Source organism: Struthio camelus, chromosome 6 (assembly GCF_040807025.1).
Source record: "Struthio camelus isolate bStrCam1 chromosome 6, bStrCam1.hap1, whole genome shotgun sequence".
NCBI classification, from domain to species: Eukaryota; Metazoa; Chordata; class Aves; order Struthioniformes; family Struthionidae; genus Struthio; species Struthio camelus.
The window spans coordinates 2,056,674-2,072,903 of record NC_090947.1 but is presented as its reverse complement, the minus strand read 5'-3'; the positions used below and the strand labels follow the sequence as shown (position 1 = coordinate 2,072,903).

General features: G+C 42.2%; 2 protein-coding genes across 3 annotated transcripts in view; both read left to right on the top strand.

Annotated features, from left to right (window-relative positions):
* The window catches only part of LOC104148574 (UDP-glucuronosyltransferase 1A1), a 36,308-nt gene that overhangs the window by 131 nt on the left and 19,947 nt on the right, over positions 1–16,230 (top strand). The window contains exon 2 of the mRNA XM_009681811.2: positions 43–2,372. Coding sequence (XP_009680106.1) covers positions 1,518–2,372 — 855 coding nt within the window. The 5' untranslated portion in view covers positions 43–1,517. The remainder of the gene's footprint in view (positions 1–42; positions 2,373–16,230) is intronic.
* On the top strand, positions 11,130–16,022 carry LOC104148577 (UDP-glucuronosyltransferase 1A1). 2 transcript variants are annotated; one of them, XM_009681815.2, is made up of 2 exons: positions 11,130–12,142; positions 14,452–16,022. In XM_009681815.2, the coding sequence occupies exons 1-2, from the start codon at positions 11,273–11,275 to the stop codon at positions 14,623–14,625; spliced, it is 1,044 nt and encodes a 347-aa protein (XP_009680110.1). In that variant the 5' UTR covers positions 11,130–11,272; the 3' UTR covers positions 14,626–16,022. The 2 variants fall into 2 exon arrangements, with proteins under 2 accessions (XP_009680110.1, XP_009680111.1); XM_009681816.2 differs by having other exon boundaries at positions 11,131–12,142; positions 14,655–16,022.

The following is a 16,230-nucleotide window of genomic DNA, read 5'->3' as shown; positions in this document are numbered from 1 at the left end:
TTGAACCCAGCAAAGTTTAACTCATAAACAAACTCTTGCCAGACAACCAAGCCAACTGAGACACTGGCAAGCGCTCGTGACCTCTTCCAAGGTACTGATAAACCCGATGTGCCCTGAGCTTGCCTTTTCACCGTCTCCCTTCCACACGGCCAGACTTGGACTACGCTCATCCTGATTTTGAAGGGGCAATGCAGAATGGTGTCAGCTACAGATCTGGCCTCCGCTTAGAGGAGATAAACAGCTCCAGCCTCCATGACGTCTCCTTCAAGTAGAAACAAGCACTTGGTCTACAACGGTTGGAGGCTGAGCTTCATTTATAGCTACTCTTTTTTTTTTTTTTTTCTCCCCCGGATTGCTTCAGTGAGGCCTCTATCCCCAGTGCTGTCCCCGAGTGATTTGCGTCACTCACGGAGCTGGGTTGCTCTCCTCCCGTAGTGCCCGCCGTTCAGCAGGAGTCGAGAGCGTGCGCTTGAATTTGGCCTCATTGGGAATGGCCCTGTGGCCATTCAGTACGCAAGAGAACGCTGTTGTGGAGTTGGCAGAACATTTCACTGGCACCGTATGTTAACGGCTGCCTGTCTCTCCCCCCCCTTAACAGAAAAGGGTTGGAGTATGAAGGAGGAAAAAAAAAAAACCTTTGCATCAACAATTTTTAATATCAAGAATTAGCACAGAAGAAAGCCAAACAGTATTCTGTATCACTCTGGAAAAATGGAATTCAAAGCTATTTTTACCTACAACTGTGGTGCAGCTTTTACCAGACCGCGTTTCCTTGGCCCTAGCCAAGGAGACGGATAACCAGACATATCGCAAGCAAAGCCTTAACAAATCTGATTAACGTGTTGGGGAAACCGCTCCAAACCACTGCAAATCAACAGACCGGGACAAGCAGGCAGCACAAGCATAACGTCGGCTGCACCAGCAGACAGGCTGTCTGTAACCACAGGTACCAACCAGGCCACCATTTAAAAAAGCAGCTCAAGGTCATGGGCACAACTCTCCCGGAGGATCCCCATGTCAACAAGCGTCTGAAGCGTGAATCAAGCCTGGCGGCTTTAGCAACAGCGCTGGGCCACGCATCCCTGGGACTGAAACAGAAGTGCCAGGGAGGCGTGACTTCACGCTTCCCTCACTCTTACAGCTTTCCCAAGGTACTCGGGGGTCGAGGCCGGAACCCGGGCCAGTCGGAGGAGTCTGCATGTTCCTGCACTCCCCAGGACCACTCGCAACAGACAGCACAGGCTTCGCATCTACAGGTCTGTCTCAGTCAAGCCCTGAACAAGTCCAATGACTCAGCAAAGGAAAAGGTCATTACATTGTGGGCTTTCAGGTAATTAAGAAAAACAATCCCTGCCATAGCTGAGCACAGATCAAAACAGTAAATCATTACCTAGAAGACAAACAGGACAAAGCAGGACAGCTCAGTAGATAAATCGCTAGGCTTCCTTCAAAAGCATCTTCTAGCTTCGGGCTGAAGGAGAAGACTTTTTCACATTCAGTATTCTGACCACAGGAAAATGACTTTTTGGCTTTGCTCTCAGCTTGCTGCCTGGATTTTTCTCCTTCTCATTCCTGGCCTTTCAGATGGAGGGAAACTCCTGGTGGTGCCCATGGATGGGAGCCACTGGCTTAGCATGCGTCAAGTAGTGGAAAAGCTCACAGAAAGAGGACATGAAGTGGTGGTAATTATGCCGAAAGTAAGCTGGCAGATGGGAATGACACAGACATACACTGTGAAAACATACCCAGTGTCTTTCACACTAGAAGAACTGGATCGTTCCTTTCATGAATATGTTCTTACTCACCTGAAGGATCTGCCTTTCCCACTTAATGTTCTTGCAATATATAACAGCTCAAGAGCCGTATTCAATATATTTTTTTCTCACTGTGAGGGCCTGTTCAGCAGCAGGGAAATGATGCAGTACTTGAATCAAAGTGACTTTGATGCTCTCCTAACAGATCCTATTTCTCTATGTGGAGCAACAGTTGCTAATTATTTTTCACTCCCCTTCATATTCTTCATGAGAGGATTTCCTTGTGGTTTACACTATACGGCAGCTCAGTGCCCAAACCCTCTCTCATATGTCCCGAGACTATTTACATTCAACTCAGACCACATGACTTTTTTCCAGAGAGTGGAAAATGCACTGGTTGCGCTCCTGGAGCTTGGGTACTGTAACGGTTTCTATGCAAAGGCGATAAAGTTTTCCTCTGAAGTTCTTCAAAGAGATGTCTCCCTGCTAGACCTTCTGAACTCTGCTTCCATTTGGCTACTGAGATTTGACTATGTGTTTGAGTATGTCAGACCGGTGATGCCCAATATGATTTTTGTTGGAGGTATAAACTGTGTTGAGAAGAAACCGCTGTCAAAGGTATGTTCTTTTCCTCCAGATTATAAATTTTTCAGTGAAATGTGATTATATGTTTTGTGACGATTTAGTGCTGTTGGAATTTTTTTTTAATGATTTAATGCAACTGGTTTTTGACAGATAGTTTCCACACGCTGACACAGAATTATCTTGATAGAGGAGGCAGATGACTGTTACTTGAATTAATGAGGATTTGCTGACAAGTCCAACAAAAAATGTTGTTTTATCTGCTAACTACAAATTACTCACCTCAATGAATGTGTATTATTCACTGACCAGATGCAGTTTTGGTTTCATTTTCATGGATTCTGGCATACATTTCTTTTCTTTTTCTTGACTAAAAATTGAAAGACCATGCTCTGATAATTTTTTTTAACTCTAGGCTCAACAAAGTCAGTCAATTTGCTTTGGTTGTATTTTCCTGACATATGGTTTCCTAACTGGCTTTCTATATGAATTTATTTCTGTTTGTAGGTTATGGTGAAACCTAAATTTCAAGTTGAAATGGAAAGAATTAATATGAAATAATATATTTGAGAAAGACACATATAAGCATAATTCAGATATGATTTCATTTTTAGTTCTTGACAGCTACTCTTAGCACAGTTGTTCTCATGGATCTGTAAAGCTAATCTAGAGGTTTAAATTGATTTTGATAGCTATCATAAAGTGCATAGAACAATTAATAGCAGTGAACAATTCTTTCCAGGCACAAAGCAGGACACACGTTTCTTTTCTGTGAAATTACTCCCTCACTTTTGAATTGTGATCACCCATCTACTTGCACTACCATGTCTTTCGAGCTGAAGTTTTCTCCTTCCTTCTTTCATTTTTCTTTTATACTCTTTGAGGGACTTACGCAGAGTCCACTGAACTTCTCCCAGGTGAATAAAGAGTTAGTTGACTGCAGACCATCCCTCATGGTAGATTAGAGACTTTTTAGTTTGAGATTTAAGAGTTACCATAGCACATTCGTGCTGGTTGCATGACAGAAGTCTTTGCTTTTATATCCTGAAGGTATCAGAGCGGTATACATCTTCTACCTTATTACTTACCAAAGGGGCAGAAGCATTCTGCACTCATTTTATGCCTGATTTCTCCTGTCTTCACACTGTCATTTGGTGGAAATCACATATTCTAAATCTTGAAAAACCTAGTGTATTCCATCTTCAGTCTGGCTTTTCCTGTTTAGTTCTTTCTCACGACTATATTTTCTGCAAAGAGAATTTCTCTTGTTTCACTGCGAGCCATGCCCAGCAACAAGACAATAAGTTAGTACATGTATTTCAGTGTAAACAAATGCAAAGTGAGTCACATGGGGGGAAAAGATCTACCTGCCAATACTCAGCCATAAACTTGGGGTTGATCATTACCATTCAGGAATATGGTCTTCTGATAAGAATAGATAGTTCTTTGAAACTCAGTAGCCCATTGCTCAACAGACAAAAGAAAACAAAAGGTTGGGATGGCTAGGAAAGGGGAAGAGGGCAAAACAGAAACGGTCTTTAAGCCACTAAATGAGTCCATGGTATACCTTCATACTGACTGTTGTCTGATCCCTTATCTCAGAAATAATATGGTAGAACTAAAAAGTAGAGAGGAAGGTGAAAAGATTGATGAAAGGTATGGAAAACATCTGTAACAACAGATGAACAACAACAGGGAACAACAAAATAGATATATAGAACAAAAGTACCTGAAACCGTAAATGACATGGGGAAGATGAATAAAGAATGATTGTTCAATGTCCCTTCTAGGGCAAGAACTAGGAGATGCTGGGAAAAAACTGCCAAGTAATGGTTTAGTGATTTCACAGTAAAGAGAGGAAGGCGATTCTTCCTCCAGCGTGTAGGTGAATTCTGGAACGCCTTGCAAGTGGCTATTATAGATGCAAAGAAATTACAGGAGTTCAAAAAGTGAGTGGACAAATTAATGAAGAAGAATGCATCAAAGGCTATTAAATACAAAGACATAGGATTTGGTTCATGAGCTCCCTGAGCTGCTTATTGCTGGAGGATGGGAGGCTATTCTGGATGCATATAACTGCCACTGCTTTCTCATACTGTTACTCAGCATTCCCCTAATGTCCAGTGTTAGGGTGAGGATACTAGGTAAGACAGGTGTTCAATATCTGGTTCAGTATTAAAACTGGTGAGGAGGCAAGAGCCCTCAGCTGATCCAGGGCTTGCATAGTACGGAAGAGAAGCAACTGCGGTATTGGAATCCAAGGCAAACATATCAGGACGATGCGGACAACATATATCTCCCTCAGTGCTTTGTTCCGTCATAGAGGTGACCGTAGCGAATGCTGCCTACCTAATTCATCATTTATTGAACTGAACTCAGAAGCGGGAAATTTATTTTGGGTACCAAACTGAGATCCAATATATGCTTTGGAATTCATTTACCTGATTAAGCAATAAGCTTGGCACTGTGTCCAAACCTTTTATAATAACTGCTAATTATAAATAAACCAATGTTGTGAATGATTACCTGGTTTGCACTGAGAAGGCCTGCTCCTAAGCTTCCTTCCTTGAAGAGTTTTCTTTAGGATTTTCTTTGGTGGTTCCCCCAGCCCTAGAAGACAATGGTTACCTTACTTCTTCATTAGCTTGCTACGCAGATGCTTTTCATGATGTTCCTTGACATTTAAGACGGTGGGAAACTTCTAGTACCGTCTAAGGATAAAAGCCCCTGGCTTATCATGTGGCAAGTAACAGAAAAGCTCAGGCAGAATGGTCACAAAGTGACTGCTGACATACCAGTTGACATACCAGCACTAAGTATGTAGATGACATACTGCGGAAACATACCCATTGTTTTTACAAGAGAAGAGCTGGACAGGGGAACGTTAATGTACACCTATAAGGCCCTGTGGTCACAACCTTTCCCACTTAATGCTCTAGCAATACAAAACAGCTCAGTACAACACTGCCAGTGTGATATTTTCTCATTACGAGAGTCTGTTCAGTAACAAGGAACTGATGCAGCATCTTGTTCGCAGTAGTTTTGATGCTCTCCTTTGATGCTCCTGTGTGGAGCAACAGCTGCTAATTATGCTTCACCCTCATCCAGACTCTTTGGGAGAGGTTCTCGAAGTGATTTACACCGGGAAACCACTCTAGGAATTGTTCTGTCAGTTCTGATGGGCTGCAACTGTAATTCTCCAGGTTTTTTTTTTTTTAATGCAGGAGAATCGTTAGATACATAGGTCAGTGGAACCAAAGGAAGGGTGTTGGTGCTTGGCTAGCCATTTCTTTAGCAAATCCAGGCATTTGTGAGCAGTCTTGCAGTCACAGGAGAGCAGCCTAGTGATAGTTGGTGTCACAAGCCTGCCTGTAAGTGGCCCAGCAAGCACTCCCTCAGCTAAGAGGTTCCATATCTTGCAGTGATCCTGGAGGTGAGCAAACAGGTATGTTCAGGATTACAACACTCCCAAGTTTATTGCATCTGCAGTCAGGCTCTTTGTGAATGGCCACGTGCTATGGAAGGTAATCCAAGAATCCAGAGCGAGGGCAGTAACACTCACAGCTCCCTCATCTCCATGCGCTGTCTCTCTGCCAGGTCTTATGCTTCTCTACCTTCTGTAAATAACCATTTGTTTACTGTGAAGGGGACATGGACCTCTTATGTCCCTGGCAAATTTTATGACCATTGAGGAGTATCATTTTTCTCTCTCTCTAGGTCAAAAAAAAATTTAAAATTTTTATAACAAATTTAGAAGTATTTCTATAAATAAGCAAAATTCACAACAAGAAAGGACAGTGTGATGCTGAAAAACCTGGATGATTAAGGCACACCTGGAGTGCAGCTTTAAGTTCCTTCTCTAAATCAACAGAGCAGAGATTCAAAATGGGTTTTATTTTCTCTCAGAAGAGTAGTTTAAGCCACAGACCATGCTGTTACAACACTTTACCTGGTTTTCCACGGGCAGAAAAAGCAAATTTTGTCATCTAATTCCAGGACAGGACTCCTTTCTGCCATAGCTGACATTTCCCCATGGAGTACATGTTGGCGTGAAGGCATCATGGTGCTGAGGAGCAAAGCAAAGTTCAGAAACGTGAGCTATGGCAACCTTTCAAAGAAGTTCCTGGGGTTTTTTTAATCGCAAAACACCACTTTCTCATTTAAACAATTGGTTAACTTAACAGAGAACATTAAAATGAACCCTGAAACATCAGTGATTTAAGTAGGTGCTTCCTTAAGTAAAGAAGTATAACTCAATAAAAGCCTGGTGGTCTGTCCCTCCAGCACAAGGATTAAGAAAACAGGCCCTGTTCTGAAGCCCCCTTACCAGAGACAGAAGCATCTGAGAAGCTCTGATAAGGAGACATTTCTAGCTGGTCCTTTGAATTATGTAGTTAAAGAGGAATGCAGAAACTTTGGCTAGAAGTCAAAGAGTGCATTAAGCATACCAACACACACGTACCTGGTACCCTGAGAAACACCTTTCAAAAGCCTGCACAACCCAAATATCACTTTGTGTGGCCTCAGAAGGGATTCTGTCATGTCTACAGGTACTATTAATTGGTTAAAAAGGTAGCTAATATGAGTAGGTCTATACGGTAATTGTTCATTTTCAGCACTGAAATAATGGTCATTGATCTATTCGTGAACCAAGTACTAGAGTCAGTTTTGGGTGCAATATTCAAGGTGTTACTAAACCTACTGACAGTTCAGGGCAACCTGATAACATATCGGTGTCTGTTTATTATGCTTTCTAAAGAGTGTTGAACACCTTTAAAACCAAAAATACTGTTTATCTGCCTTATATTGCAATGGAAAAATACACATCATCAGGCAAGTAAGAGATGCACTACTCCTCAAAAAAACAAGTTTAACGGTTGTACATTGAACATCTTCAATGCAGTGTTCATGAACCTGAAATGGCTCTTCTAACCAAACAGTTCATCTCAGTGTCCTCTTTAGTCTGTCCTTGTCCGCCGCATCACTGTGCCTGCAATACATTGAAGAACAGATATTAAGGGAGACTATAAAACAGTTATTTCTCCAGAATTTCCTTTACATCACTGTAATGGATCTACTGCCTTAGTTTCTCTTTCCAAGGGAAGTTTGTTTTCTGGTTAAATTATAGCATCATATGAGAATTGGTGTTTTAAGTACAGTATTTGCGAAAGGTCTATGCACCTGGAGAGGTTATGAGTTTTAAGTTTGCAAATATCAAGCACACTGGCTTACAAAAGTCAGGAAATATTCCAACTACAGTTACCTGGGCAGTCTTAAATGTCATATGTCTTCGTGTTAGGATATAGCCATTAATTTCAGGATCACATGATACCATTTTCACATGATTTCTATTTGTTGCTTAGGAAAGGACTGTCCTAGAAATGATCTGTGCTTTGTGATTTGTGCAGCTGCTGTTTCTCGCTAATACAGAGACTTACAGTAAGGTTACTTTCTAACTTGCAGTCAACATATCATCCCGTTTATGGGTTATTTTTCCTCTGAAGTCACGATAGCCAAACTATATACTACCTCTTTCTGTGCAGGCGAATACCAGTATAGCTCCGTGGGAATTATAGCTATGTAAAACATAAGAGTGGAATCAGGCAGGTTCCTGTTAACAGTTACCACAGTGCATTTTACTGTAATCCTTTTGCCTGGCACTGTTTAGCATCAAAATGGACTGAGTTCAGTTACACAAAGACTCCTGCTGACAAAATGTATGGGTCTGATCCATCATAGAGAAATTTGGGAAATTAAATTACATAGTCTGCATACTCGTGCATGTGAGCAGCATTTTCCTGCTTGCGAGCCATCAGTCCTAGAGCATAAGGATGTGAGCAATATCATCTAAAACATGGGAAAACAAAACCGGCAGGTGAAACCAACACTTCTGGGGTAGCCTTAAGCTCAAGAAATAGCCCTGAGTCCAGTGCTGCTCACATAAAAAGCAGCTGTTGAGATATCTGTTTGCTGTCCTCTTCCCTTAGTGGCACTCCCTGTTTGCTGCTCAGGTTAGAAGGAATCCACATTTCACAGCCAACCTATCTCTGATACAAGTCGTTTGAGAGGGTATCACTACCAGCTGAAGCAATCTTAGGGTGAGGGCACCTGCACCCAGATTCCTCAACATGATTAGGGATGGTGGCAGCATCAGTCCAAGCAGGCTCAACTCCACAAAGCTGCTACCATGCCAATATAGCACAATTTGCATTGCTGTAGCACTCCTTGCCTGTTCAAAGAGACACCCTGGAGTAACCCAGCTTTTTGCCGGCGGTGCACATGAGCCGTATTGCAAGAGGTATTCCTGGAGGGCACAAATCTGAAGTTGTAGTTGGGGCGACCCAACCTTAAGCCTTGCTTAAAGTATATTTCCTGTCCTTCGAAAGCCAACAGGGAAGGTAGCTTAAACCTTATTTCAGAATGAAATGGCATTTCAACAGGGCTACCTACCCCTGTCACACAAGGGAAATGCAAATGATGGATGGCCCATACCATCCTTTCCTCACAGCTGCCAAGACCTACTCTGAGATGCTCTTCTCCAAATACAACAACAGGAGTCAGTAACGAGCACCACCCGCTTCCCGCAGTAACGAGCACACCTGCAAGGGGCCAGGTGCCCTTTGCTACTGGATAATGAAAAACAAATACATGTAAACCTACCATATTTTTTTTAATGAAATGAAACCTGTCTGTTAATTTTCTTAATAATAACTATCCGGCTTAGATCTGACCTTATAGCTTATTCTATGCTAATCTAAGAGCTTCTTTGTCCATTTGTCTGCTGTTCTCTGTGTCCTATTGAAATGGTTCATCCATAATGTCTCTCCTTTTTGCTCTCCTTCCTGTTACTGCCTGATGGTCTGGTACAAAAAACAGGGAGTCTGCCAAGCCCGTAAGAGAGTACAGCCATGCTAGCAAGAGACCTCCCAGTTGCTGCCTGACCTTTTCCACAGTTTTTGCTCTGATGGTTTGGTACAAAAAACAGGGAGTCTGCCAAGCCCATTAGAAGGTACAGCCATGCTAGCAAGAGACCTGTGCTTGTCTGGAAACTAGAAGATGGACTTTATATTGGCTGTTCACTGCCAACTAATTTTGCTGTTGAAAATCATATCCAAGTGCAGAGAAAAACATCACCCAGTAGCAAGTTCCACACAAATTTGATCAGTTCCTGCCACAACCCTTAACAATAAACTCTTTAACTCCAAATCTCAGATATTTAATCAGAATTATTCATAAACCTGTGAAATCTCATGCTTTGAGCCTGCACCTCACAAAGTTGACTCCTGCCTCTCACTTCCCCATATTAAGCCCTCTCTAGAAATAGGCTCTATATAGCTCCACACTGTCGGACTAAAGCTATTTCTTCCACCTAGGCTTGATTTTCTGGCAAGTGCTAGCACCCTTTGGGTGTAAGTAGAGACAAGCCCCATTGCCTACAGCTAGGATCTGATGCTGTATACTAAAGATGCTGAGAATTCTACCACTGCTTATAATGGGAAAGGTGTAGAAAAAAACCTTCTTCATGCTGCTGATAGTTTACAATCAGGTCTTTTGTTCATGAGGATCTCTTCCTTAGCGCCAGCCAAAAGACTTTGATTTGGCATTGCTCTTACTTACATAAAGACAAAACATTCCTCCAGCAAAGCCCCGAGGGCCTCAGTTCACTGCATTTTCCCAGAGCAAAGCAGTGAATGCCAGCAAACTAGAGGTCTGCACGACCCCAGTCAGAGCTCTGTTTGGAAACCCAGACAGGGATGTTACCACCAGATTCTTTTATTATGGTCATAAAATAATCAGATCCTCCTTAGGCAACATGAACTCTATGGATACCCAATGAGTGGATTCAAACCCACAGCTCCAGGTACCATGTTGCAGGCTAATTTAATCAAGAGAGGATCTCTCCTCCCATTAAAGCCAGACCACTGTGCAAAAGGGAATGTGGAAGAGGAGAGATGAGTTTGCAGCTCAGTTATGGCTCAGAGCTAGGAAGAGGTCAAGACAGCTGGTTATGGGTGCCCACTTTACCCTCTGTATCTGTGAGAGGAGGAGAGCTCAAGGGCTTTACTTGCTCATTGGGTCTTCTGTGTGCATGTGTGTGCGCATTTGTGGTATCAATGGTTTTAGTAAAAGATATCATATCTCTTCCCAAATTTTGTCTTGCTTGCAATATATAAACAGAGTTCTCAGCACAGTAACCAAAGACCCAGACTCTTCCTTTCTGCACTAAGCAACCCTAACCCCATAAGGTCTACTGTGGCCTCCTTTGCCTTCATCTGTCCTGAACTCATCATGTAGCTGATTTTTTGTCTAGTACCGTGGGGTGAAAAGCCAGAGCAGGTTGTTGTTGTTCTCCTTTTCCTCTCTCCTCCTGAGATTTGGGATTGCCCACAGCCTGGCAGCTGTGATACCTGTGTAAGAGATGCATATATGATTACTTCCAGGAGGTGGGAATTTAACATCAGCCTTGTCCATTGGGGTTGTGTTCCAATTATTAGACTGGCCTGTAAAAGAAATGGTATTGCCATTTCCATTTACTCTGCTGGGCTTCGTTTAAAGGTTGCCTTTGGAAAGTAAACGGGTCTGTTTTCTGACTGGGTAATTATCAATTCAATGGTATTAACCTCAAGTATATTAAGAGATGACAGCTCTGCTCTTTTTAGTATCATGAAAGAAGGAGCATGCTGACATACTTCTAAGTTTAAAAATTAACTAAAAGTGCAAAGGGGGACATATCTTCCTCTTCCCTGTTATATAAGCAATTTCAGTTAAACTGCAGTTAAATATTGAAGGATAACCAGAAAAATATTGCAAAAGTTAACTAGTTATTTGTGCAGTCAGTGAGTTTCCTGCAGAAAGTTAAGGCTTGCATGGACCTTCATATAAAAGTCTGCGCTGGATACCTCTAGGGCAGAACGTTCCGGTTTTCTTCCACCAAAATGGCTCTTCCATTTCTACGATTTTACCAACGTGCTGTGATATTTCTTCTTTTGGCATTGTCTTCAATCTTTGCTGAAGGTGGAAGGATCCTGGTGATACCTCAGGATGGAAGTCATTGGCTCAGCATGCGCCTGTTAGTGAGGAAGCTTCAGCAAAAAGGACATGAAACTGTTGTGGTACTACCATCAACAAGTTTGCATATGAAGCCAAAGGATCATCAGAATTATACAGTGAAAGTATATCCAATACCTTATGCAGATGAAAACTTAACTGTCACATTCAAGTCATTTATTAACGATCATTTTACCGAACAATCTGTTTTGAATATTATTATTACAATGTATCAAAGCATATTAAAAATTTCCAGGCTCTTTTTTACCAGTTGTAAGAGCCTTTTGCACAACAAAGACATAATGCAAGAGTTGAGAGAGAGCAAATTTGATGTGCTTCTCACAGATCCAGTTCTGATCTGTGGACCGATAATTGCTGAGTATCTTTCAGTTCCGTCTGTCTACTTCTTGAGAGGATTTCCCTGTGGTATGGATTTTGAAGCTACCAAGTGTCCAAATCCTCCTTCCTATGTCCCCAGATTCTTCCTGAATAATTTAGATCACATGACATTCATTCAACGTGTGAAGAACTTGCTGGTCAGTGTACTGGAGCTTTTCTACTGTCAACCTCTATTCAGTCCCTTTGAAGAACTTGCATATGAGATTCTTCAAAAGAAAGTGACTGCTGCAGAGCTTCTAAGCCATGCATCTGTTTGGCTAATGAGGTACGATTTTGTGCTTGAGTTCCCGAGGCCAGTGATGCCAAACATGGTTTTTATTGGAGGGATAAACTGTCATGAGAAGAAAAGACTTTCTCAGGTATGAAATTTAATTTTATTTTTGTTGAAAAGGCAAGAACAGGAAGGTGTAAAAATTTTGCACTTAAAACTGACAGCAGCTTGATATTCAAAGTTAGAAAGCAAATGACTAATGCTACATGATGCAGAAATGTTATATTGCTCTGAAAGAACGGCTTGAGTAATGGCCATAAGCACAATCTGCTCTCTGTCTGTCCCATGTTGTCCTCCCTTCCTGGCTGTCTCATGGACAGTCCATCCGGACACCTCAGGCACATACTGGCTTGCCAGGAGCAGTCAAGGCTTTGTGGGCTGTGCGAGCTGTATGCTCTAGGTATTGCTGTTCAGTTCTGGTGATGGTTATATAAGAAGCTGGCAGGATGGAAGGCACCCAAGTCTGGCATTGAGAGCAGTCTTGGCATCGGGGCTGTCAGCAGAGGCACAGATGTGTCTGGGGATACTTCCATGTATCCATTCTCCCTTTACTTACAGTGAAGGTTCTAGGACTAACATCTCAGCTCTAAGTCAGTTTTTTTTCTGTCACATCCATCTGCCAGACTGCTTCATTTCCATCTTTCCTATTATGTCAAGGCATCGATATCAAATGAGAAAAGCAGATACAGAGAAAAACAGATGAGAGTTAAAGTGCACATTTGGAAAAAGACACAAATGGTTTCAGCTGCAGTCAAGACTGCTAGAATTTTAAAAGCTACCTCAAAAAGAAAGCCTTTTAAAAATGTATCTTGACATCCTTTATGGGTTATCTAATCAGGTTTTAAGCCTTTCAGGGCATGGACCTTCTGTCAATTGCCAGTCATGTTTTTGGGTACCAACCCAAGGTGCCTGAACTAAGCACAGTATATTCTATAGCAAATCTAAAGCAGGGAGGTGATATTCAAGCATTGCATATTGTGAGTGAAACAGAATAGTGTAGAACAAATCCCTACTACCTTCCCTTTTCTCCAGATATATATGTTTAGTCCTCGTATTGGCAATGGGAGGGCCAATTCTGTTACCAGGACAGTCTCAGAAACGGGGCAAGCCATTTAGTCCTAACTGGTTGCGTATGTTTGAATGGAAGGAAAAAGGGTAGCTGTTGCTAACAAGGCATCTTGCAAAAGAACATGGACTCATGAATCGGAAAGATTGTGGATCTGATATTAAAGAGCCCAGCAGATACAATCTGTAAGTGCACCACACAAGAAGTGCTTGACTGTCTTTCTTCATCTGCTAGAGCCTAGCTTGAAAGCATCTTCCTCTAGTGCTCATTGGACAGCCTTTTCAGTGCTTATGAGCAATAAGTCTATTCTGTGCATCGCCTTCTCCTGAGCTGTTTGAAAATTGTCATTAAGTTACTCCTGAGTCATAAGCTGCTGATGGTGGGATAATGCCAGCAATGGAGCTAGCAGCTCTTTTTGAAGGTAGGTTCGCAATATGGTTGAAGCTTCCCCACAAGGCTTGGAAATAAGTATGCAGAAACTGCATGTGGGAGAAAGCCCCACCAGAGATCTAGAGCCTTGAAAGCCCTGGAGGAGAAAATCATACCCCGAACACAAGCACGTTTTTCTTGGTTAGGGAAAGAAAACTGGACCCCTGTCCAGCCACTTACTTATAAACTTTTACTGTGAGCAGTTATTCCCATGAAACAACTGCTTTTAAAAAGCTAGCAATTTACAACTGAGAAGGATTTGGCTCCACAGAGTTCATGAACCGTTTCAGTCATGAGCTGAACTGACATGAGTTGTGAACTCATGAGTTCAGGAACTAGAAACGTTTTATTGATTTGTGTTATCTGAAGTCCAATGGTGAAATTTTATTTTCCCATTTAGCTTTATACCTAAAAGGATGAGGGGGTAGATGGAAGATGCATGTAGGAAGGAGGAATATTTTTCAGTTGGCTACTTACCTTCAAAAACATAGGTTTGAATCAATGAAAAAAGAAAGTCATTTTTCTCAATTGTACCAACCGGTTTCGGTTATTAGAAAGGTTAAAAAACAGGTACTTCAACATTAGTTTTTCATATATATCTTTACTATAAGTTATGTTTCCCTGTACAGTTGACCTCAATTTCAACAGAAAAGAAAATGATCATAAAAAAGTAACCAAATTCCTACAGTCTGTGACAACTGTGGCAGCCTTCTGTCCAACAGAGAACTCCTACACTGTCTAGAAAAGAGTAACTTTGGTGCACTCTTTATAAACCCAGTAATGCCATGTGTGGTGATCCTAGCAGAGTTTCTGTTTGTCCATTCTGTGTATTTCTTTCATAGATTCTCATATACTTTAGAGCATGTTGTCAGTAAATGGCCAAATGCTGTTTATGTCCCAAGGTGTTTTACCAGCTACACAGACCCCATGGCAGTCTCCCTACGGGTGCTGAACCTCCTTGTCAGCATATTGGAGAGCTTACTATCTTAAGGATTTTCACTACACATTCGAGGACATTGGTTCAAAGTGTGGAAAGATGCGCATCCACCAATACTTTGTTGAACATCTCTGGATAACAAGATACCATTCCCATTATGCCCCACAGTCTCTTCACTGGAGGCATCAACTGCAAGAAGGGGAGAAGCTTATCTAAGGTACATGAATTTCAAGGAGGCATTTTGTATTTGGTGTAAGAGGAAGGCTTACATAGCAGTAAGAATATCGGATGGGTTTGAGAGACAGTTTCCCATGACAGATTTTCTTTGGGCAAGTCTCCTCGTTTTCCTTGCGTTGGCAGCATTGTAAGATGGTTAGAATAGTCCTTCCCTACTTCACAAGTGTACTGGGATGGGAAGCAAATGAAAGTCTGAAACTCTTAGACTTCATGCTGATAAGAATGATGTAATGATTTTAGACAGATGGTAAGTTCAGTACTATTACATTACTACTAAAATCTAAATATGGTTACAGATAATCGATTTGCCAGTATGAAAAGCTACAGATTTGTGTGGTCAGCTAAAGGTCAGTGCCATCTGTGCACCTGGAAAGTGTTTGGTAAGAGGGACATAAATTTGTGAGCCTCGGTTTACTTTGGCACTGGCAACAAACGCTCCCCATCTGAAACATCCGAAAAGGGATGTTGTGGCATATTCATCAACCCACACAACTACCACCCACAGCTCTGTATCATGGGACCATCCCTGAGAAACGAGCAGATAGAGAGTAGATGGGGCGCACAGCTATCACAGTCTGATCTGGGCAGAAGGAAAGGGAAGATCGATTTGCATCTCCCTTCCACATCAGACCTGCAGTTGTGCTGTGCTGAGTTAATGTTGCTGTAAGGGTGCAGTGGGAGATCACGGAGGACTTGGGTCTTTAGAGATTATTCCAGGTGTGTGGACATTAGAGCAAAAATTCCCAGCTGTGGGCAGTTTAGTTTCCCCGCTTTTGGGGGGAAAAGGAACGGGAGACAGGCAGCAGCTATTCCCAGTCGCTTGCGTGACTCCTGTTCATATTCACATAGTTGTTTATTGGCACTACCTGGCAGCATGCAAGGGTAACTAAGCCAAAACATAAGGCTGGGCATGCACTAATTACCTTCAGTGAACATCTACCCTGTGGTTCAGGTCACCTCAGGATAGTAGTTGTTTGCACTCCATATAGTTACAGCAATTAGCCAACAGAGAACTGAGCTGATTCATTCAGCAGCTAGCAGCCCCTTGTATCCCAGTGCGCTGTGCTCAGAGACAAAAAGGGTGAAGAGGCGAGATCAGGCTTGCTGTGGTTTGGGCAAAGAATAGAAGATGAGTTGGGGTCCAAGTTGCTGCATTACCAGTGGTAAAAAGGATCGTGAGGCTGGGGTCCGAGTATGGCAAGAAGAAAAGAAGATTGAGAGGCAGTGAGCTATAGTCACAACTTGGGAGAGTAAAGTATATCATAGGAGATACACCTCTTTCCTTACGCAAACCCACTTTCAAAGTACAACACCCATTTCAACCTTTTATAATCATTAATCTTCTACTGTGAACCCCATTGCGTGCAAACCTATGAACACCTAAGATGTGAAACAAGTTGAAAGGGCAGAGGTATTGAAAGAAAACATTGGCAAGAGGTGTGTTTGCGTAGGTGGAGCGCAGCTACAAAAGCTTGCTAACTACCCCCAGCCTCTCTGGTGTGCAGGC

Bases quoted from the DNA above. Each gene is read 5' to 3' on its own strand.
- LOC104148577 (XM_009681815.2), top strand. From the start codon at position 11,273: ATGGCTCTTCCATTTCTACGATTTTACCAACGTGCTGTGATATTTCTT. The intron at 12,143-14,451 runs GTATGAAATTTA...TTATGTCCCAAG, and splicing joins AGAAGAAAAGACTTTCTCAG to GTGTTTTACCAGCTACACAG.